Source organism: Ranitomeya imitator, chromosome 9, assembly GCF_032444005.1.
Source record: "Ranitomeya imitator isolate aRanImi1 chromosome 9, aRanImi1.pri, whole genome shotgun sequence".
Classification (NCBI taxonomy): domain Eukaryota; kingdom Metazoa; phylum Chordata; class Amphibia; order Anura; family Dendrobatidae; genus Ranitomeya; species Ranitomeya imitator.
In genome coordinates, this window is record NC_091290.1 from 57639590 (window position 1) to 57661649 (window position 22060).

A 22060-nucleotide genomic window follows, 5' to 3' on the forward strand; every position below is an offset into this window, starting at 1 on the left:
TAACAGTTTTAGATCCAGTATGGGGCGCACTGTTCCATCCTTTTTTGGAACCATGAACAGGTTTGAGTAAAACCCTTTGAACCTTTCGTCTTGGGGCACCGGAATGATGACTCTGTTTTTGCGGAGTGCGTCTATGGCTTGGTAGAAAGCGGTCGCCTGCGATCCTGTTTTGGGGGAACAAGACTGGAAAAAACGTGTGGACGGGGAAGAAGAGAACTCTATCTTGTATGCGGAAGACACCAGGTCCCTGACCCACCTATCGTGAACAACCGACAGCCAGGCATGACGGAACAAAAGCAGATGGCCGCCTACTTTGCTGGCATCCGCCGGATACCGGAAGGAGTCATTGCGCAGAGAATCTGTGGAATCTGGATCCCTTGGATCTAGATTGTTTTGGCCTGCTTTTCCATGAGGGACTGGGTCTATATGAGACCTGGGAGCCCCTGTCTTTACGCGGAGGACGTCGCAAGCCGGAAGAAGCGGAAGTAGAGGGCCAGCTCGTGTTGCCACGAAAAGTCCGGAACCGGGTCTGCTGTTGACTCCGAAAAGGCCAGCTGGGCTTTCGCTGGGGAAGGAATTTGCTTTTCCCTCCAGTAGCATCAGAGATAAGTTGATCTAGTTTCTCTCCAAATAGGCGACCAGTCTGGTAAGGCAGAGAGGTTAGGGACTTTTTTGAAGCTAAATCCGCACGCCACTCTATGAGCCATAATGCGGTGCCAACGCAGTGCAATTGGCTGCGTCTAGTGAAGCATGTACCACGTAATCACCAGCCCAGGAAATTTGATTAGCCACCCATGTTGCAGCAAAGGATGGAGAAAGTGTAGAGCCGGAGGCTTCAAAGACTGACCAGCAAGATTTTCAATCTGTCGATTTTTATCGATGAGCCGTCAGATAGGGATAAGAGAGTTTTGGATGAGAGACGTGATATGGGAGGATCTACTCATGGGGACTCTATCCAGCTCTTCCTTAGATCAGGAGCAAAGGGATATCTGTTTCAAGGGGCTTCTGCCCCGTGAAACATTTGTCCGGCAAATTCCTATGTCTCTGAACAATGTCCGTAAACTCGGGTTGATTAACAAACACCCTATGGGGACATTTAGCCCTTTTGAAGGACACCGCGTGATCTGCTATAGCGGAAGAGTCCTCCTCCACCCTCAGAGTCTTGTTGACTGCCTCATTGAAAGTATCTACCGTCTCCTGATACTCCTGCGATTCCAGGTCTATGGAGACGTCCGACTCGTATTTGCTGAGAACCCCTTCAGAGGGGGAGCGGGAAATGGGACTCACGGACCCCGAAGCACGAGAGTACGCGGGGGAAGTGGTATGGGTCCGCTTCCTAGAATCTTGTGCGGATCTTCCTAGGGGACGACCTCTGCTGGCTGACTGTTCCCGTACAGGAGCTTTCCGTACCAGGTAAAAGAGCACCCTGACTTGAGGAGGGGTCCCGGAGAGACTCTATTGCTTTGACCAGAGAAGACAAAGATTGTGCCAGAGACGTAGCCCACTCAGGGGGACTAGGTCCACTAGGGTCAGCATTAGTGGAGGGCTCCTGGACGCATGCCGGGTCACAGGCTGCGCTGAAATGGGTTATGATTGTAAAGCGCTGCAGAATATGTTGGTGCTATATAAATAAAATTATTATTATTATGGCCCCAGGGTAATGAAAAATTGCAAGTTGGTACATGAGGCTAAAAAACACTGGGTGTGTTTTGTTAGCCTTCCTTGCTTTAGGCTGTGACATAGTGTACCCTTGATACCCCACTCTACTCAGAGAAGTGTACTGCAGAGAAGCAGTTAAGCTCTGTTTTGTAGCTTACCCAGGTCCTGTGTCTTGTGCCCCCAAGGAAGATGCCCCTCTTTATTGCTGTTCCTGCCCGCTCTGCTGTGCCAGACACCGCATAGGAAAAAATGCAGCCCCGCACGTGTGTGTCCAAGACAACCACCGAGATCCCAGTGGCGCTTCTCGTTTGGTATGAGAAGCGCCTGAAACACAGAGGGGACCGCCCCTGTGGGTAGAATTAAGGGCAGAGTCGGGCCTAGTCCTAGCAGAAGCCGGGGACTCAATTTTGGGCCATGGGCGGAGCCGCCTGGGTGGGCGGAGAAAGGAGAGAACCGCGGGCCTAGTCCAGCCAGAAGCCGGGGACTAAATTTTTCGCGCCGGCGCGCAATGAGATGGGAGCACGGAAGCGGCGAACATGCCGCCGTACATCAGGACACCCCCCCCTAGGGACCAGGACCTTCTCTGCACCTGAGGAGAGCCCTCCTGCCATAGCTGGACGCTGCGCTTACTCAGTCAGGTGCTGCAGGCGCAGATGTAGCAGAGCCAGAAATGTGCTGTGCTTCTTAGGCCACTCAATCCAACATCCCTTAGATAGGGAGGTGGAGAGAGACAGACTGCCTCCTTCCATCATCCGCCTTTTGTCAGTGGTGATGCAGTGGGGGCTGCACGGACGCCAATGGAGGCCTCTGTATATCCCATGGGTTCAATCACTAGGGATGGGTCAGGGCTATTGTCCGGCTGTAGCCTGACTCCGGAAGGGGGTACATGGAGGCGACACTCCGTGTTCCCATCTGTTGGTGGTGTGGGGAGATCGGGACCCTGAGTGAACCGTCGTCCCTAAAGCGAGCCCAGGCATGGCAAAGAAACGGTGCAGGAGGGGGTACAGGGTGGCTACACTCAGCGTTTCCTCCTGTTGATGATTCGGGGAGATCGGACCCCTGAAGAGGTCCGTCGCCCCTTCGTTTCGTGAAGGAAAAATCGTAAAAATATTAAAAAAGTGAAATAATGTTGGGGTCTGAATCCCAGACCAAAGTGCCTCCTACGGACACTAAGCAAGAACTGGTTCAATTACAGCCAGCATGAGGGTGTATACTGCAGGGGAGCAGCTAATTTTGTTCAAGTTTTCTCAGTGTCCTCCTAGTGGCAGCAGCATAACACCCATGGTCCTGTGTCCCCCAATGTGGTGAACGAGAAAAGAAGCACAAAACATCACGTGGAGACATTGTACTCTACTCTTGCCAGGTATATAAAGAATATATGCATGTATGATTAAAGGTGATGTCCAGATATCAGAAAAATGGAGGCAGATCGCATTAATGGCGGGGATTGCTAGAGTTGGGAATAGTTTTGTTATAATACAACATTCCGCCCCTTTGGCTAGTTATTTCTTCTCGATCACAAATAACCTTTTTAATATCTGTTGAAAACAGGAGTTTGCTATTGCATTACTTTGCTAGGAAGACTTTCAGACTCCATAACAATCTTTAGAGCAGTGTTTCTCAACTCCAGTCCTCAAGACCCACCAACAGGTCAAGTTTTCAGGATACCTTTTAGTATTGCAACGGTGATAATTTATTTCATCATGTGCTCAAGCATTAATTCCATCACAAATGCAATACTAAGGAAACACTGCTCTAGAAGAAAGGAACCTGCTACCCACCACCTGATTGATGTCAGGAAGCTGCCTAGCATTAAGCTCCATCCCATTAGTGACCACAGTGCTCTCCTTAGGAGACCACCACAATCGTCTATGCTGCAGAATAGTCGGGGGCCTAAACTTCCAGCAGCCGTCACATTCAAAACTCTATTCACACTGGGAGAATAATCCAACCTCTGATCATTATGGTCTGAATTTGCAGAGTGGGGTCCTCCATTTCTGAGCCTCACCTCTTGGAAAGAGTGGAGACAGTTAAAAATAGTGTTGATCGGTCTGGAGGACCTGTCCTGTCCTGCCGTGTATTACACAGATAACCTTTGATATATGACCAATGTGTGATGGCACTGCAGGGAATTTGACATTTACCACTAAGTTACCCCACAGATAACTGATTACTGGAGGTCCGAACAAGGGGAGTCTTTTTTAACTTGTACAATCTTTACTTATTGTCGAAAGTTTGTTCTAAGAAAAAAAGGGTTGTCCAAAGTGGAGGACGCCCGCTAAACATCTCTTGCTCAATCTACTATTTCTGTTATATAAATTTGAGCACTATTTTCACTGACCTGGGTACTGGCGCTTGGCCGAAGAGGAGTGCTGCCTCCACTAGCATCTTGCACCTCAGTTCGGCTGGAGAGCACTCCAAAACACTGAGAAACTTCCTGATAGCAAATCTTCCTTTAATAAATCAGACAATAAAGCTCTATGAGAACTTCCCCGTGTGATAAGAAATTAATAAATAGCCTCAAACGTTTTCCCCTCCTGTGAATTTACCTGGGAGACTCAGACAGTGGAACGGTTCGGATATGAAGCTTTTGTATTTCATCGATGGTTCCGATGGTAAGGGTGCTGTTATTCGCTAGGGCCAAACTGTAAATATAAGGCGTTAACAGACCAAAAAGAAACCAACACCGAAGAAAGTAAAACTAAGAAAGTTCTTCCTATGACTTGCCTATCAGGATATCCTTCAGAGTTCAGGGGGCACATATAGTTGACCTCTTTCAGGTTAACATTGGAGAAGACCAGCTTGTGGTTGCTACTGTAGATGACTGTAGGACGGTCAGAACAGGCAAACACGTTTGTTGTGGACAGAGATCGGAAAGTCCTCAAAACAGTAGGCTGTGTCCCCAGGGTCACCTTCTTTCTGTCACTCAAAAGACCTGAGAAGTCAGAGGGATTGTAACTGGTTACCAGTACGTATGTACACAAGCGGAGAGGAACCAGGATTATAACTCGCGTACCAGTTTCTGTGTTGAGGCTGAAATAGAAGAGCGCTCCATCCCCCAGTGCGCACAGTAGGTAGTGACTGTTTTCGAATGAAGTCATGAGGATGGACCTTGGGATAATCTCTGAAGAGGTTAAAAATTGAAATACTAAGAATATGTAATTTTCTTGGACTTGGTTCAATGCTTCAAGTCAATCATCTCCCTCCTAGATGAAGTTTCATTGTGACTTACCTCCACCTAACATCTCCTTATGTAATAACTGAAATCCTGGTAAACTAAGGATTCGTGCGGAAATATCGGTCCATAGGCCGATTGCGCAAAGTGTGGACAAAGCATCACCGCCGCCCAAAGGAGTGACGTCCAGACAGGCAACTTCATGCTCCATTTCAGTGCAACTGGTGGAAATGGAAAAAATTTAAAGAAGCGCTCCCATGAAACTTTTTATACTTTAAACCTGTGCAAATGTGCAATGTAGCAAAATTGTATTAATATACTCACCGATCGTCATCTTCCAGTGCCAATCTGGTCCTCTTATTACTCACGTGACTGCAATTCCAACTTGATAGATGACACAGGAGTTTGTGTCTGAGCCAGAAGTCACTTTTAGAATACATGTACATGGAGCGCCAGAACAAGGCTGACATTGTAAAGGCTCATTCAGACATCCATTCAAATCTGACCGAGCATGGACCGCTAATGAACGGACTGGCTGTGAGTCTCCCAACCAGAGCGTGACAGCTTCATGTATTTCTATGTGGCTGTTATGCTCGTGGAGGTAGAGCTGCAACCAGTCCGTGCATTGCAGTCCATTCTCAGATTGATTTGCACATATGCCTGAATGAGCCCTTAAAGTGACTTCCAGCTTGCACGTATGCCACAGTATAATCCGGTGAGTTGAAATTGCAATAAAGTGAGTGAGAAGACTGGAGACAGGGGAAGATGGTGATCGGTGAGTATATTAATGCACTTTCCCTACAGTACATGCACATTTATGCAGGCATAAAACACTGCACGAGAGATCATCACCAAAGTAACGATCAGTGCCTAAGAGAATTGAGGCACACAATAAACCATCGCACCTCATCTGTTTCAGCTCCCCTGGGTGGATCTCCAGGTAGTACAGGACTCTGCCCACTGCCAGCAGTACTTGGCGGCTGTTGCAGGAACACACGCTAACTTTACGACCTTGGGGCTCTTTCCATTCGCTAACCAGGCTTTGGGGATCCTGCGACACCAGTCGTACAGAGGCTGATGTGATCTGAAAAACAAAGTAATTGATGTGAGGGTGCTCAGATAACTTTGTGATGGTTTTTATCCAAAATAATACATGAGCTCTTAATATTATATAGGTTACTGTGGATGAAAAAATACCAAATATTTCTATGTTATTTTCACTCATAATGTACAATATACTAAGAGCGTAGCTATAGATGTGCCCTTCCTAACCTTTCCGCTTGGCTCAACATGTCCTGAGATGTGTGATTTGCTTTTTAAAAGCAACATTATTTCATGATACATTGTCACGAGAGGTCTACGCCATGTCAATGGTTTTGCTAGTATGCTGAGAACTGTAATAGATTTGTGAGAAATCTTTTACAGAACAGGTAAGGGTGAACACTTCTGCAAGGCATGTTGCAGGAGAGCGGACCTATGATGGGGTAAATGGCATGATGAAATGTCATGCTGAACTACTATATTCAGAATATCTGGTAACCTGAATGAGCTGCTGATGGGTCACATTCCCACAGAAAAACGTTTGCTGATCATCAACGAAGCCGGCAAGGTCAGTTTCCTCCACTTCTTCCCCCGACAAGGTCAAAACTCTGCAAGAGAACTAGATGTTATTATGGCAAAATAAAGTGTGTGCGGTAATAAGTGGCATGAACCCCCCACTGCAGCTCAGAACGTACCTGGTCTGTCCCACAAAAGACAAAACCAAAGTGTCATCCGTCTCACGACTGGCGGCAACTCGGAGTGGCCACAAACCTGATGAAGAGCAGAAAAAATATTATGAAACGGGAAAAAAAAGCTATACCATCATTATGGACCTCAAAAAATAATAAGGCAAAAATTATTAATTTTTATTTTAGCTTTGTCCATACAATGACAATCACCTGTACAAAAAGTCATATACATCAACATTAAAAAAGAAACAATCCGTGCTGCTGCATTTCAGGATCTCAACTCAAGAATTAAAGGCACTGATGACATAATAATATGAGATTGGTAGGGATCTGACTGCCAGGACCTCCATAGATCAGCTGAAGCTTGCTGTGGCAGTAGGCGGACATAAGCGTTGTACAGGGCAGGACACCGCAGCCTCATACTTGGTTACCGCTACTAAATGCTGCACCGTCTCTCATACACTTGAATGCTGCACTTCTCACCGTACATCCGGCCATTGCTGAAGGAAATTTCAGCAGATTAATGGGGTGTACAGGGAGTTGGACCCCTGACAATCTTATATCGGTGACGTATCCTACAGGTAGGTCATCAATACATCACTCTCGGAAAAGCCCTTTAAAGAGGACCTTTCACCAGTTTTGGCAGGTTACACTAGTCAGATCACGGAACAATGGCTGAATAGCAGAATATTTTTTGTTTCTTAATTTCTCATCACTTTTGCAGAGATACCAACTTGTAAAGATTAGATTCTAATTTCAACCAACGGGGTGTTATAGCTGCACTTTTTCCCATTTGATGTAGCCCATTGGTAAGCATGGGGCATTATGCAGGAAGAGAATGACCAGAGAGAAGCGTAGAGCCGGCTCTCTCCTGTGAGACATCTAATGCACTGGTCCTCCCCGATCTCTGCACTGACTGTGTAGAGTCCGCAGAGCTGTGTGTCATTACAAACAACTCTAACAGCTTTCATCTCATGGCAGTCAGTGATGGGTGAGGGGAGTAGAGCAGAGCAGAGGTAACAGCGCCCCAAAGCTGCAAGAGGTGTTTGTAATGTCAGTAGGTGCAGAGATCAGGGAAGAGAGCAGGTCTCTGTGTCATTACATGTCTCACGGAAGAAAGCGGGCTCTTAGCTTCTCTGGGGGCATTTTCTTTTTTATCCCTGCATGATACCTCCCACTTATTTTACAAGGTACTGCAAAAGAAAAATGACACGGCCATCCGAGACAAATCTCAGCGAATATCCTCTTGTTAGGTTATCATTACAGGTGGAGGTCTGATGAAGACCCCCATGCCTGTCATGATGGTACTCCTATGAAAACCAGCCTGTGGCTGACGTTGATTGGTGACACGGAGTTTCCTACAACATGCTGAAATACTATGGTATTGTAGTAGGCAGTACATGCCTTTTCAAGGTTCCCTTAAAAGAACAAAAAAAAATAAATTGTTAGAAAAAAAAGGGTTTAAAAAACAAAAAAACTTGAACTCACTGCAGAGTTGTGTGTGACTATACCTGACGCCTCGTTCCTCTCAGCTTCCAGCTCACAGGCATACAAGGTGTAACATTGTTGCAATACCACAGAGCTCAGAGAAACAAAAAATGTGTCTGCAGTTCTGTGTTGGTTACGTTTCTCACTGGTAACTCCTCTTTCATGTAAAATAAGCTCTGGGGGCAGAGTTATCTTCCAGGCACCGTCCCCCCAGAGCCTGGAATAGTTCATTTACATACAAGAAAAAAGTGGATTTCTCTGGAATAAGATATCGGCTCACAGATATGAAGGTATCTTTTTATTCAGATCCTATGACCTACATACTGATATAGATGACTTAGCGGGGTTCTTATGGACAGATTCCCTTTAATTTCACCTCTTTGTTGCAGAGATATTGGCAAAGTGTTTGGCACCTAATGAGGTAACTCCCCCATCCCCCCACTTGGGGTGTGAACTTCTCCCTCTATGATGGTGACCAGGCATAAGTAGGCTGTAACACTCAAAGGTAAGAAGACCACACTCCCCAAAATAGCAGAGCAGATATCTGTGTGTTAGATGTAAGGATATACAGTGCCTACAAGTAGTATTCAACCCCCTGCAGATTTAGCAGGTTTAATAAGATGCAAATAAGTTAGAGCCTTCAAACAAGAGCAGGATTTATTAACAGATGCATAAATCTTACAAACCAAAAAGTTTTGTTGATTAGTTAAATTTTTATAAGTTTTAAACATAAAAGTGTGGGTCAATTATTATTCAACCCCTAGGTTTAATATTTTGTGGAATAACAGGATTTTTGGTTGCTTACCGTAAAATCTGTTTCTCGGAGCCTTCATTGGGGGACACAGGAACCATGGTGTATGCTGCTGCCACTAGGAGGCTGACACTATGCAAATAAAAAAGTTAGCTCCTCCTCTGCAGTGTACACCCTACCGACAGGAAGTAGGATATTCAGTTAGTGAGAAAGCAGTAGGAGAAGCAACGTGTAAAAGCGAAAGAATAATAATATAATAATAATAAACTTTATCTATATAGTGCCAACAAACTCCACGGCGCTTCACAGATCAACAGTTTCAAACACTCAAAGAGTGTTCAAAGAACTCAAACGTATACAGTAAACAGAGCTGTTCAACTTGGGAGGGTGCTGTGTCCCCCAATGAAGGCTCCGAGAAACAGATTTTACGGTAAGCAACCAAAAATCCTGTTTTCTCTATCGCCTTTCATTGGGGGACACAGGAACCATGGGACGTCCCAAAGCAGTCCCTGGGGTGGGAACAGCAGAAAAACTCCATTCAGGTCGGAGGAATCACCACTGCCGCCTGCAAGATCCTTCCGCCTAGGCTGGCAACTGCCGAAGCGTAGGTATGGAGCTTATAACCCCTTGGCAAAGGAGTGACCGGAACACTAGGCTTCCACCTAGCAAAGATGTAGGGCGGATGCCCCATGGTGTACCGCCCAGGAGGCGCCCACTGCCCGGAGCAGAGGGAGGAGTCACTCTGTTCTTGATCCGGTGAGCCTCCAGAATGGCAGGTCTGATCCAGAGAACAATCGTAACCTTGGAAGCCGGCAGGCCTCTTGGCGTACCGTCTGGAATGACAAAGGACAGTCCTTCTTCCTAAAGAAGGCGGCCCTACACAAATAGATCCTCACCGCCCTGACCAGGTCTAGCCTGTTCAGAGAATGCCCCAGAGAATCGATCGGAGCAGGACAAAGGTGGGAAGGACGATCTTATTCAAGTAAAAGGAGGACACCACCCTGGGAAAAGGCGACGAAGGCCGTAAAACTACCCTATCCTGGTGAAAAACCAAGAAAGGGGCGATAGAGAGCCACCAACTCCGAGATGCGTGGAGATGGCCACCAGCAAAGCCACCTTGCAGGACAGAGCAGAAAGTGAGGCTCATGGAGAGGATCAACGGAGAAAGTCCACCGAGCCTCCAGAACAAGACTGAGGTCCCAGGGATCCACGGAAGTGTGGTACGAGGGAGCCGCATGCGCTACTGAAGAAAGGCCCTGATCTGAGAACGGGACGGATATAAAACTTCGTACCGTGATAGCCAGTAGCAAAGGACCTCTGAAAAGGGACTTCACAAAAAGGATGGAAAGGGTTGCTATCTGACCCTTCAGAAAACTAAGGGCAAGGCCAACATCAAGTCCCGCCTAGAGAGAACGGCCAAAAAGGAAGGTTTCAACAGCAAAGCTGTTAACCTGAGACACCAAGAACTCTGCGGCAGATGGGTCCCTAGTACAGAAGATCTGACCTGACTGGGGCCTCCAGTGAGAGTCCGCGAGGAGATAAACGATCTCAGCGAACCAGACCTTCTGGGCCAATCTGGTGCGGTCAGAATGACCGGCACCCCCTCCGCATAGATCTTCAACAGTCTGGGAAGAAAGGGGAGGGAGGAACAGAAAGGTAAGTACAAAAGGCGACCCAGGAATGGTCAAGGTATCGGTATCCACAACAAGAGGATTGCGGAGTTGGAAACAAAACGGTGGAATCTTCCTAAGCAGTCAGGCCGCCAGGAGATCCGTGTCCGGAGTTCCTCATCCAAGGAAAATTTGAAGGAAGACCTCCTGAGTCGGGACCTCTGTCCTGCCGCAAGGCCCTCGCGGCAGAGAAAACACTGCGGCCTAGTTGTCCACGCCGGGGATATACACTGCGGATAGTGCTGAAACCGTCGCCTCTGCCCAGAGGATCCTGGATACCTCCGCCATAGCCAAGAGACTGATTCCCTCCCTGGCGATTGACATAAGCCACAGCCGAGGCATTGGACGTCTGGATTCTGACTGGCAGACGTCTGAGAAGCCTTTCCCAGTGACTCAGGGATAGAAGAAAGGCCCCTCTCTCAATGGTGTCGATCGGCGGAGAGGACCCTTGCTCCGACCAACGCCCCCTTCAATGACGGATGGCGAGAAAACGCACCCCAGCCGGGAAGGCTGGTGATCGTCGTCACCACCTGCCTTGGGGAGGACCGGGCATGAGGAATGAGAGGGGATGACAGCCACCAGTTGAGAGGCTATTGAGAGGCCCTAGCGATGTCGAACAACATGCCTAAGAGGACGAGACGCTGACTCGGAACAAGACAAGACTTTGTTCTGTTGGCCAGCCACCAGAAACAGGACAGGGAGTCTAGGACGATGGTCAGACCCTCAGGGCCTGAGAGAGGGGCAGAGGCTTGATGAGGATTACTTCAAGGTATGGAATGAGCACTAAGGCCCCTGATCATCAAGGGAAATCAGGACATGGAGCAAGGCCTCTTGGATATCCATGTAGCACAGGAAATCCTGTGGGTCCATGGAAGCCAGGACTGAACAGAGGAACTTCATCCTGAAATGCCGCATGCGGAACCTTCTGTTCACTAAGTTCAGAGACAGAAAGGGTCGAACTGCGCCGCTCTTCTTCGGCACTACAAGCAGGTTTGGATAGAAACCTGGGAAGCGTACCTGCTGTGGGACGGAAACAATAACCTCCAAACACAGAAGGAAGGTAATGGACGCAAAGAAACCCAAGATCAGAGGAGGATTTTTAGAGGGCGGGATTCAAAGAAGCGATTCCGGGCCGCTAAGTGAACCCTATCTTGTATCCAGAGGATACCACCTCCCTGATCTAGGCGTCCTCCACCGAAGCCAGCCAAACATCCCTGAAAAAGGCAGGAGATGCCCGCCCAAACTGGAAGAAACGCTGGGCCGTTAGCACGAGTTATTATGCCGAAGAAGATCTGCCAGGTCTAGGCCTGGTGGCCCAACCATGGGAGTTGCGGGCACACCGGGAAGGGATAGGCTTAAAGGAAAGCCTTTTCTCTAGCCAGACGAGATCGCAGTCTGTGTTAGCTAGAGGAATCTTCCGACGCCGCAAAACAGCGAAGGGACAAAGGGAACTTGTGCCTCCCGTGGCGTCATTAATAATTTGTTCCCTCATGTAGCCAAAGAAACAGGCCCCCCGGAAGGGCTGTGTGTAGAGCCGAATATTCCGTCGGATGGCCACCATAATGCTGGATGCGTGAGCTGCACAAGCTGCGCATCTAGGGAGGCAGATACCAAATATTTCCCTGCATAGGAAATCCGGTACGTCAGGTCGGCTAGCTCCCCCGGAGGAGCTCCAGGCGGGGTGCTCTTACAAGGCTGTTTGGTCCATCTATCTATGGTCCTTGAGACCCAGGTAGAGGCAATGGCCGAGGCACAAAGTAGAAGCAGCCGTTACAAAAGGCTGATTTTTCCAGCAGTTCTATAAAAGTATCCTTGGAACCCGTGCCAAGCTGGTAGACAGTCTGGGAACTGACGAGTCCAGAATTGCCCGCTTCCTGCCGAGGAATCAGTCCAGTTAGCGATGAGCACAGGAGAGAAGGGATATAGGATGCCGAGACGCTTCCCTGTCTGCAAGCATCTGGTATGGCTCATATTTCTCCTGGCAAGTACCACCACATATTCAGCGTGTGTGGGGCAAAGGTCCTGGAAAGTGGTTTTGACCGTCTAAACGAAAACCGCCTATTCTGCGGGTTCCGTAGAGGTATCCATGATGCTTAGGGTCTGGTTGATCGCATCAATAAGGCTATCCAAGTCTGAAACTTCCTCTGCAAACATGACCGAGGAAGCCCGTCTCTCTCTCGATAGAGAGGAGGATCAGGAAGAGGGATCTCACCGGTCCAGACCGGAGGGCAAGATGGAGCGGGAAAGACAGGTGTCAGACGTCCATGAGGCTGATGGTGGACGTCCTGGTCTCCTCCAACCGACAGGCTCTGGAGGGCGAGTGGGTGGGGAATGGAGCTGGGACCGAACATCTAAGCACGCTTGTGTGCTAGGATCATGGTCCTGCCGTCGGATCTATGAGGATACGGGGTGGCAGTACACGCCGTACTCATAGTCCATAATGTGGGATTGCAGGTGTGACTGTTCACCCTGTATCCCTCTGTTCTTGGCCAAGTTGAAGAAGGCTGGACGGAGAATCCTGTGACCCACTAGCGATTGCAGACAGGCACGGATACCAAGGTCGTGACATCCTGGTGAGGTCCGCCCCAGACTGAGACAGAAGGAAAGCCCACCCAGGGATAGGGGTCTCGGCCTCACCCGGGTTAGGGACTCCTGGACAGGGAGTTGCTGCAGCTGACAAGAGGAAGCAGGAGGACGGGACGCACTCCTTATAGGGTTAGGCCTGGGAGCAGACCCACTAAATGATGTCCGAAGGTTAGGGGAACAGGATAGGGGAGTAATAGGCTGCATAGCAGAGCTACTCACAGTAATAGTAGGGTCCTGCAGACTGCTCCTGGTTGAGCTGCGACCGGCATCATGGCACAGGTCCAGGGCACCAGCGATGAGATGGCAACCTAAGGAGGATGCAGGGGACCCCGCCGGAGGAAACGTGTGCTGGGGAAAGAAAGGGCCTGGCTGCAGTCTGGGAGAACCGCAGAAGGAGACCGCTGAAAAGGGCGCTGGAACGTGCGCCCTGCTGCGATGTGGCGCTAAGCAGCGGCGTAGAAATCATGGGCCCAGGAGCACCAAGATGGCGCCGGTGGGCGGGGAGTAAAGAGATTGTCGGGCGGGAGAAAGCCCGCCCGAAGAAACCGGAAGTGGAGGAGCGCGGTACCGGAAGTAGGCCCCGGCAGAAGCCGGGACCTAAATTAGAGGTCGGCGCGCCGGTAGAAGAGGCCACGGCCCCGGAACAGTGCGCCGCAGAGCAGTGCGGCAGCCTGCCAGGGCCGCCCGAGGAAACGAAGAGTCTGGTCTCGGCGTCGGAAGTAGGCCCCGGCCGGAGCCTAAATTAGAGGCCGGCGCCGCTGGATAAGAGAGCCGCGGCGCCGAAGCAGAACGCCGCAGGGAAAGAGCAGCGCGGCAGTCTGCCAAGGCCGCCGCGCAGGGACAGAAAGGCAATGTGGCCGACGAACAGTGCGGCCCAGGGGAAAGCGGTGCGGCAGACTGTCAGAGTGTCGCGCTGAAGCGGAGAGAGCACTGCGGCAGAAGAAGAGACAGAACGAGCGTACCTAGCCTGCCATCACCGCAGCTCAAAAGGGAGCGCTGCTGCCTGACCCGCTGCGATGCTCTGGGATTCCTAACATAAAAGGTAAAAATCGTGCCTCAGGGACCTCTGCTCCCTCACACTGCGAGTGATCTGGGAAAAGGGAGCATGGAAAATACTCACCTAAACATCCCACGCCGTTACTAACCTGAGGGGGATGAGACGTCCATGGAGCTGGTGATGGACGTCCTCGTCACCTCCAACCGACAGGCTCTGGTGGGCGAGAGGGTGGGGGACGGAGCCAGGACCGGACTTCTAAGCACGCTTGTGTGCTAGGATCTTGGTCCTGGAGAGGGATCTATGAGGATACGGGGTGGCAGTACACGCCGTACTCATAGTCCGCCTTGTGGGATTACAGGTGTGACTGTTCACCCTGTATCCCATCCGGAAAAACCTGAAAGGAAACGACGCACATTGAGGTAGAAATGGGTCTAATGAAAGACCCGTGTCCACCTCCTACTGACACTAAGCTAAACTGAATATCCTACTTCCTGTCGGTAGGGTGTACACTGCAGAGGAGGAGCTAACTTTTTTATTTGCATAGTGTCAGCCTCCTAGTGGCAGCAGCATACACCATGGTTCCTGTGTCCCCCAATGAAAGGCGATAGAGAAAACCTTTGTTTGCAATTACAGCTAATAATCGTCTTTTATAAGACCTGATCAGGCCGGCACAGGTCTCTGGAGTTATCTTGGCCCACTCCTCCATGCAGATCTTCTCCAAGTTATCTAGGTTCTTTGGGTGTCTCCTGTGGACTTTAATCTTGAGCTCCTTCCACAAGTTTTCAATTGGGTTAAGGTCAGGAGACTGACTAGGCCACTGCAACACCTTGATTTTTTGCCTCTTGAACCAGGCCTTGGTTTTCTTGGCTGTGTGCTTTGGGTCGTTGTCTTGTTGGAAGATGAAATGACGACCCATCTTAAGATCCTTGATGGAGGAGTGGAGGTGCTTGGCCAAAATCTCCAGGTAGGCCGTGCTATCCATCTTCCCATGGATGCGGACCAGATGGCCAGGCCCCTTGGCTGAGAAACAGCCCCACAGCATGATGCTGCCACCACCATGCTTGACTGTAGGGATGGTATTCTTGGGGTCGTATGCAGTGCCATCCAGTCTCCAAACGTCACGTGTGTGGTTGGCACCAAAGATCTCGATCTTGGTCTCATCAGACCAGAGAACCTTGAACCAGTCAGTCTCAGAGTCCTCCAAGTGATCATGAGCAAACTGTAGACGAGCCTTGACATGACGCTTTGAAAGTAAAGGTACCTTACGGGCTTGTCTGGAACGGAGAACATTGCGGTGGAGTACGTTACTTATGGTATTGACTGAAACCAAATGTCCCCACTGCCATGAGATCTTCCCGGAGCTCCTTCCTTGTTGTCCTTGGGTTAGCCTTGACTCTTCGGACAAGCCTGGCCTCGGCACGGGAGGAAACTTTCAAAGGCTGTCCAGGCCGTGGAAGGCTAACAGTAGTTCCATAAGCCTTCCACTTCCGGATGATGCTCCCAACAGTGGAGGCAGGTAGGTTCAACTCCTTGGAAAGGGTTTTGTACCCCTTGCCAGCCTTGTGACCCTCCACGATCTTGTCTCTGATGGCCTTGGAATGCTCCTTTGTCTTTCCCATGTTGACCATGTATGAGTGCTGTTCACAAGTTTGGGGAGGGTCTTAAATAGTCAGAAAAGGCTGGAAAAAGAGATAATTAATCCAAACATGTGAAGCTCATTGTTCTTTGTGCCTGAACTACTTCTTAATACTTTAGGGGAACAAAACAGAATTCTGGTGGGTTGAGGGGTTGAATAATAAATGACCCTCTGAAAAGACTTTTCACAATTTTATAAAAAAATAAACAAAGAAATAGCATTCTTTTTTGCTGCAGTGCATTTCACACTTCCAGGCTGATCTACAGTCCAAATGTCACAATGCCAAGTTAATTCCAAATGTGTAAACCTGCTAAATCTGCAGGGGGTTGAATACTACTTGTAGGCACTGTAGATCTGATCTCCTGGTCAAACCTTCTGTGTGATTAAAAAGCACAGATGACTAACTCCTTTCAGATAAGGTTCTTGTGGAGGAAAGGACAGCACAGCTAAGTTTAGCAGTGTCACATTACAAATCCTTCTATCAGTTCTCCTAGCGTGGTCACCTCTACTGTACTGCCCCTCCTGAGATGAGTCACACTTATGTTTGTTGTGCTCAGGGCAGCGAGAGCAGAGCAAGGTTTAATTATTTCTCAATCAGGAGTAGCCCAGAACAGACTGTTTGTGTGAGACAGCCTGCTCTGCTCTCACTGTAGAGCGAGTACAAGTTGCTCTGAGTTCAGCAGACATAAGTGGGATACAAACACATCAATGGAGGGGCAGTACAGCAGAGGTGACCATGCTAGAACTGATAGAAGGCTTTGTAATGCGACACAGTTAAACTTGGTTGTGCTGCCTTTTCCTCCACAAGGACCTTATCTGAGAGGTGTTAGGGTACCGTCACACTATACGATTTACCTACGATCACGACCAGCGATATGACCTGGCCGTGATCGTAGGTAAATCGTAGTGTGGTCGCTGGGGAGCTGTCACACAGACCGCTCTCCAGCGACCAAGATGCCGAGGTCCCTGGGTAACCAGGGTAAACATCGGGTAACTAAGCGCAGGACCGCGCTTAGTTACCCGATGTTTACCCTGGTTACAAGCGTTAAACTAAAAAAAAACAAACAGCACATACTTACATCTGGTGTCCGTCAGGTCCCTTGCAGTCTCTGCTTCCCGCACTGTGACTGCCGGCCGTAAAGTGAAAGTGAAAGCACAGCCGCTGTGCTCTGCTTTCACTTTACGGCCGGCAGTCACAGTGCTGGAAGCAGACGGCAAGGGACCTGACGGACACCAGAATGTAAGTATGTGCTGTTTGTTTTTTTTTAGTTTAACGCTTGTAACCAGGGTAAACATCGGGTAACTAAGCGCGGTCCTGCGCTTAGTTACCCGATGTTTACCCTGGTTACAAGCGAACGCATCGCTGGATCGCATCGCTAGATCGCTAGATCGGTGTCACACACACCGATCTAGCGATGACAGCGGGAGATCCAGCGATGAAAGAAAGTTCTAAACGATCTGCTACGACGTACGATTCTCAGCAGGATCCCTGATCGCTGCTGCGTGTCAGACACAGCAATATCGTAACGATATCGCTGGGACGTCACGAATCGTACCGTCGTAGCGATCGAAATGTTATAGTGTGACGGTACCCTTAGTCATCTGTGCTTTCTAATCATGCAGGAAGTTCGACCAGTATATCAGATCGGTATCCTTACATCATAAAAACATTTGTAATGTGACAACTAAGCTCAGCTGTGCTGCCCCTACCACCCCACAGGGACCTTATCAGAAAGATGTTAGTCATCTGTGCTTTCTTGCACCTCACACGCTGAGAAACCTGCTCTGAGCTATGGAGGAGAGTGGTCTTCTTTCCTTCGAGTGTTGCCGCCTGTTTATGATTGGTCAGCATCATACAGGGAGAAGTGCACACCCCCTGCTAACACCCACTTAGAAGTAATGAAAATTAACCCAAACTTAAAAAAAGTTGTAATCCGCTCTGCACCCACTATTACATGAGTACAGTTCAACATGAAAAAACTGGTGAAGGGTCCTATTCAAAGAAGTACAAATATTTATACACAAGTTTGGCATCACCATAATCGAGAATCATATCACAGTTCATTTTTACCACACAACGAACACCAAAAGACCAACTCCCCTCCAGCCCCCAAAAAGAAAAAATGACCAATTTTTCCTGTTTTCCAGTAAGATGAATGGTAAAAAGTATAGTATCATTCAAAACTACTACAAATCGCCCGCAAAATAAACAAGCCCTCATACAGCTATGTAGATGGAAGAATAAAAAAATAGAAAAAAAAGCTTGGAAATAGGGGAGGAGAAAAACAAAAGAAAATGAAAAACCACCATGTGGAGAAGGGGTTAATGGTCTACTTGCCTTACTTTAGTAGGAAGCTATCTGCTGCCAGTCTCCCTCTAAGTGGAGTGTGATGTGTCTGGCCACAGGATGGTGACTGCGTTAAATAGAAACAAGAGCATTGTCTGCGGGTTTCCACATTACCTTTGATCCCTGGTAGGTCAATGCTGGCGTGTTCATGGATGCCAATGCCATTTCTGATAATTCTTAGTGAACCTTCCTTAAAGGCCCCAGAGCAGGTAACAAGCTGCAGAGGTAAAAAAAAAATATGTATATAAGAATACATAAATGATAACAATTACCGTATATACTTGTGTATAAGCCGAGAATTTCAGCACATTTTTTTGTGCTGAAATCTCCCCTCTCGGCTTATACATGAGTCATGGTCCAGAAAGCCGGCGGCTGTGCAGCCATCGGCTTCCAGAAGACATCAATACTTACCCTCCGTCGCTGCATCTTCTTTTCCTGCATCTCTGACCCAGCGACGGCAGCTCTTTCCTGTGCAGCGGTCACGTGGTACCGTTCATTAAGGTAATGAATATGTACGCGACTCCACTCCCATAGGCATGGAGCACATATTCATGACCTTAATGAGCGGTACCACGTGACCGCTCAGGACAGGAAGAAGCTGCCGCGTCGGGACAATGGAGATGCAGGGGCGTCCAGAGACGGCGCGAGGGGGGAATCGGGGGAGCCGAGCAAACGAGGATGGGATCGGGGGAGTAGAGCAAACGAGGATGGGACCGGGAGAGCATGAGGATGGGTCCGCGGGAGCCGAGCATACAAGGATGGGACTGGGGGAGCCGAGCATACAAGGATGGGACCGGGGCAGCCGAGCATACAAGGATGAAACCGGGGAGCCGAGCATACAAGGATGGGATCGGGGGAGCCGAGCATACAAGAATGGGACCGGGGGAGCCGAGCATACAAGGATGGGACCGGGGGAGCCGAGCCATGCATACAAGGATGGGACCGGGGAGCCATGCATACAAGGATGGGATCGGGGGAGCCGAGCATACAAGGATGGAATTGGGGGAGCCGAGAATACAAGGATGGAATTGGGGGAGCCATGCATACACGGATGGGATCGGGGGAGCCATGCATACAAGAATGGGAGCGGGGGAGCCGAGCATACAAGGATGGGATCGGGGGAGCCGAGCATACAAGGATGGAATCGGGGGAGCCGAGAATACAAGGATGGAATCGGGGGAGCCGAGCATACAAGGATGGGACCGGGGGAGCCAAGAACACAAGGATAGGATCGGGGGAGCCGAGCATACAAGGATGGGATCGGGGGAGCCGAGCATACAAGGATGGGACTAGGGGAGACGAGCATACAAGGATGGGACCGGGGGAGCTGAGCCATGCATACAAGGATGTGAACGGGGAGCCATGCATACAAGGATGGGATCGGGGGAGCCGAGCATACAAGGATGGGACCGGGGGAGCCGAGCATACAAGGATGGGATCGGGGGAGCCGAGCATACAAGGATGGAATCGGGGGAGCCGAGCATACAACGATGGGATAGGGGGAGCCGAGCACACAAGGATGGGATCGGGGGAGCCGAGCAGACAAGGATGGGACCGGGGGAGCCGAGCATACAAGGATGGGACCAGGGGAGCCGAGCATACAAGGATGGGACCGGGGGAACTGAGCCATGCATATAAGGATGTGAACGGGGAGCCATGCATACAAGGATGGGAACGGGGGAGACGAGCATACAAGGATGGGACCGGGGGAGCCGAGCATACAAGGATGGAATCGGGGGAGCCGAGCATACAAGGATGGGACCGGGGGAGCCAAGAACACAAGGATAGGATCGGGGGAGCCGAGCATACAAGGATGGGATCAGGGGAGCCGAGCATACAAGGATGGGACTAGGGGAGCCGAGCATACAAGGATGGGACCGGGGGAGCTGAGCCATGCATACAAGGATGTGAACGGGGAGCCATGCATACAAGGATGGGATCGGGGGAGCCGAGCATACAAGGATGGGACCGGGGGAGCCGAGCATACAAGGATGGGATCGGGGGAGCCGAGCATACAAGGATGGAATCGGGGGAGCCGAGCATACAAGGATGGGCTAGGGGGAGCCGAGCACACAAGGATGGGATCGGGGGAGCCGAGCATACAAGGATGGGACCGGGGGAGCCGAGCATACAAGGATGGGACCGGGGGAACTGAGCCATGCATACAAGGATGTGAACGGGGAGCCATTCATACAAGGATGGGATCGGGGGAGCCGAGCATACAAGGATGGGACCGTGGGAGCCGAGCATACAAGGATGGGACCGGGGGAGCCGAGCATACAAGGATGGGACCGTGGGAGCCGAGCATACAAGGATGGGACCGGGGGAGCCGAGCATACAAGGATGGGACCGTGGGAGCCGAGCATACAAGGATGGGACCGGGGGAGCCGAGCATACAAGGATGGGACCGTGGGAGCCGAGCATACAAGGATGGGACCGGGGGAGCCGAGCATACAAGGATGGGATCGGGGGAGCCGAGCATGCAAGGATGAAACCGGGGTGCCGAGCATACAAGGATGGGGCCGGGGGAGCCGAGCAGACAAGGATGGGACCGGGGGAGCTGAGCCATGCACACAAGGATGTGAACGGGGGAGCCGAGCATACAAGGATGGGATCGGGGGAGCCGAGCATACAAGGATGGAATCGGAGGAGCCGAGCATATAAGGATGGAATCAGGGGAGCCAAGCATACAAGGATGGGATAGGGGGAGCCGGGCGTACAAGGATGGGATAGGGGAAGCCAAGCGTACAACGATGGGATCGGGGGAGCCGAGCATACAAGGATGGGATCGGGGGAGCCGAGCATACAAGGATGGGATAGGGGGAGCCGAGCGTACAAGGATGGGATCAGGGGAGCCGAGCATACAAGGATGGGATCGGGGGAGCCGAGCATACAAGGATGGAATCGGAGGAGCCGAGCATATGAGGATGGAATCGGGGGAGCCAAGCATACAAGGATGGGATAGGGGGAGCCGAGCATACAAGGATGGGATCGGGGGAGCCGAGCATACAAGGATGGGATCGGGGGAGCCGAGCATACAAGGATGGGATAGGGGGAGCCGAGCGTACAAGGATGGGATCAGGGGAGCCGAGCATACAAGGATGGAATCGGAGGAGCCGAGCATATAAGGATGGAATCGGGGGAGCCAAGCATACAAGGATGGGATAAGGGGAGCCGAGCATACAAGGATGGGATCGGGGGAGCCGAGCATACAAGGATGGGATCGGGGGAGCCGAGCATACAAGGATGGGATAGGGGGAGCCGAGCGTACAAGGATGGGATCAGGGGAGCCGAGCATACAAGGATGGGATCGGGGGAGCCGAGCATACAAGGATGGAATCGGAGGAGCCGAGCATATAAGGATGGAATCGGGGGAGCCAAGCATACAAGGATGGGATAGGGGGAGCCGAGCATACAAGGATGGGATCGGGGGAGCCGAGCATACAAGGATGGGATCGGGGGAGCCGAGCATACAAGGATGGGATCGGGGGAGCCGAGCATACAAGGATGGGATCGGGGGAGCCGAGCATACAAGGATGGGATAGGGGGAGCCGAGCGTACAAGGATGGGATCAGGGGAGCCGAGCATACAAGGATGGAATCGGAGGAGCCGAGCATATAAGGATGGAATCGGGGGAGCCAAGCATACAAGGATGGGATAAGGGGAGCCGAGCATACAAGGATGGGATCGGGGGAGCCGAGCATACAAGGATGGGATCGGGGGAGCCGAGCATACAAGGATGGGATAGGGGGAGCCGAGCGTACAAGGATGGGATCAGGGGAGCCGAGCATACAAGGATGGGATCGGGGGAGCCGAGCATACAAGGATGGAATCGGAGGAGCCGAGCATATAAGGATGGAATCGGGGGAGCCAAGCATACAAGGATGGGATAGGGGGAGCCGAGCGTACAAGGATGGGATAGGGGAAGCCAAGCGTACAACGATGGGATCGGGGGAGCCGAGCATACAAGGATGGGATAGGGGGAGCCGAGCTTACAAGGATGGGATCAGGGGAGCCGAGC

General features: G+C 50.6%; 1 protein-coding gene across 1 annotated transcript in view; it reads right to left on the bottom strand.

Annotated features, from left to right (window-relative positions):
- DDB1 (damage specific DNA binding protein 1) overlaps window positions 1-22060 on the bottom strand; it is a 101009-nt gene that overhangs the window by 11763 nt on the left and 67186 nt on the right. The window contains exons 9-17 of the mRNA XM_069740458.1: window positions 18154-18256; window positions 6571-6646; window positions 6375-6483; window positions 5740-5918; window positions 4892-5055; window positions 4676-4783; window positions 4387-4594; window positions 4209-4304; window positions 4001-4112 (exon numbers count right to left, since the gene is read on the bottom strand). Coding sequence (XP_069596559.1) covers window positions 4001-4112; window positions 4209-4304; window positions 4387-4594; window positions 4676-4783; window positions 4892-5055; window positions 5740-5918; window positions 6375-6483; window positions 6571-6646; window positions 18154-18256 — 1155 coding nt within the window. The remainder of the gene's footprint in view (window positions 1-4000; window positions 4113-4208; window positions 4305-4386; window positions 4595-4675; window positions 4784-4891; window positions 5056-5739; window positions 5919-6374; window positions 6484-6570; window positions 6647-18153; window positions 18257-22060) is intronic.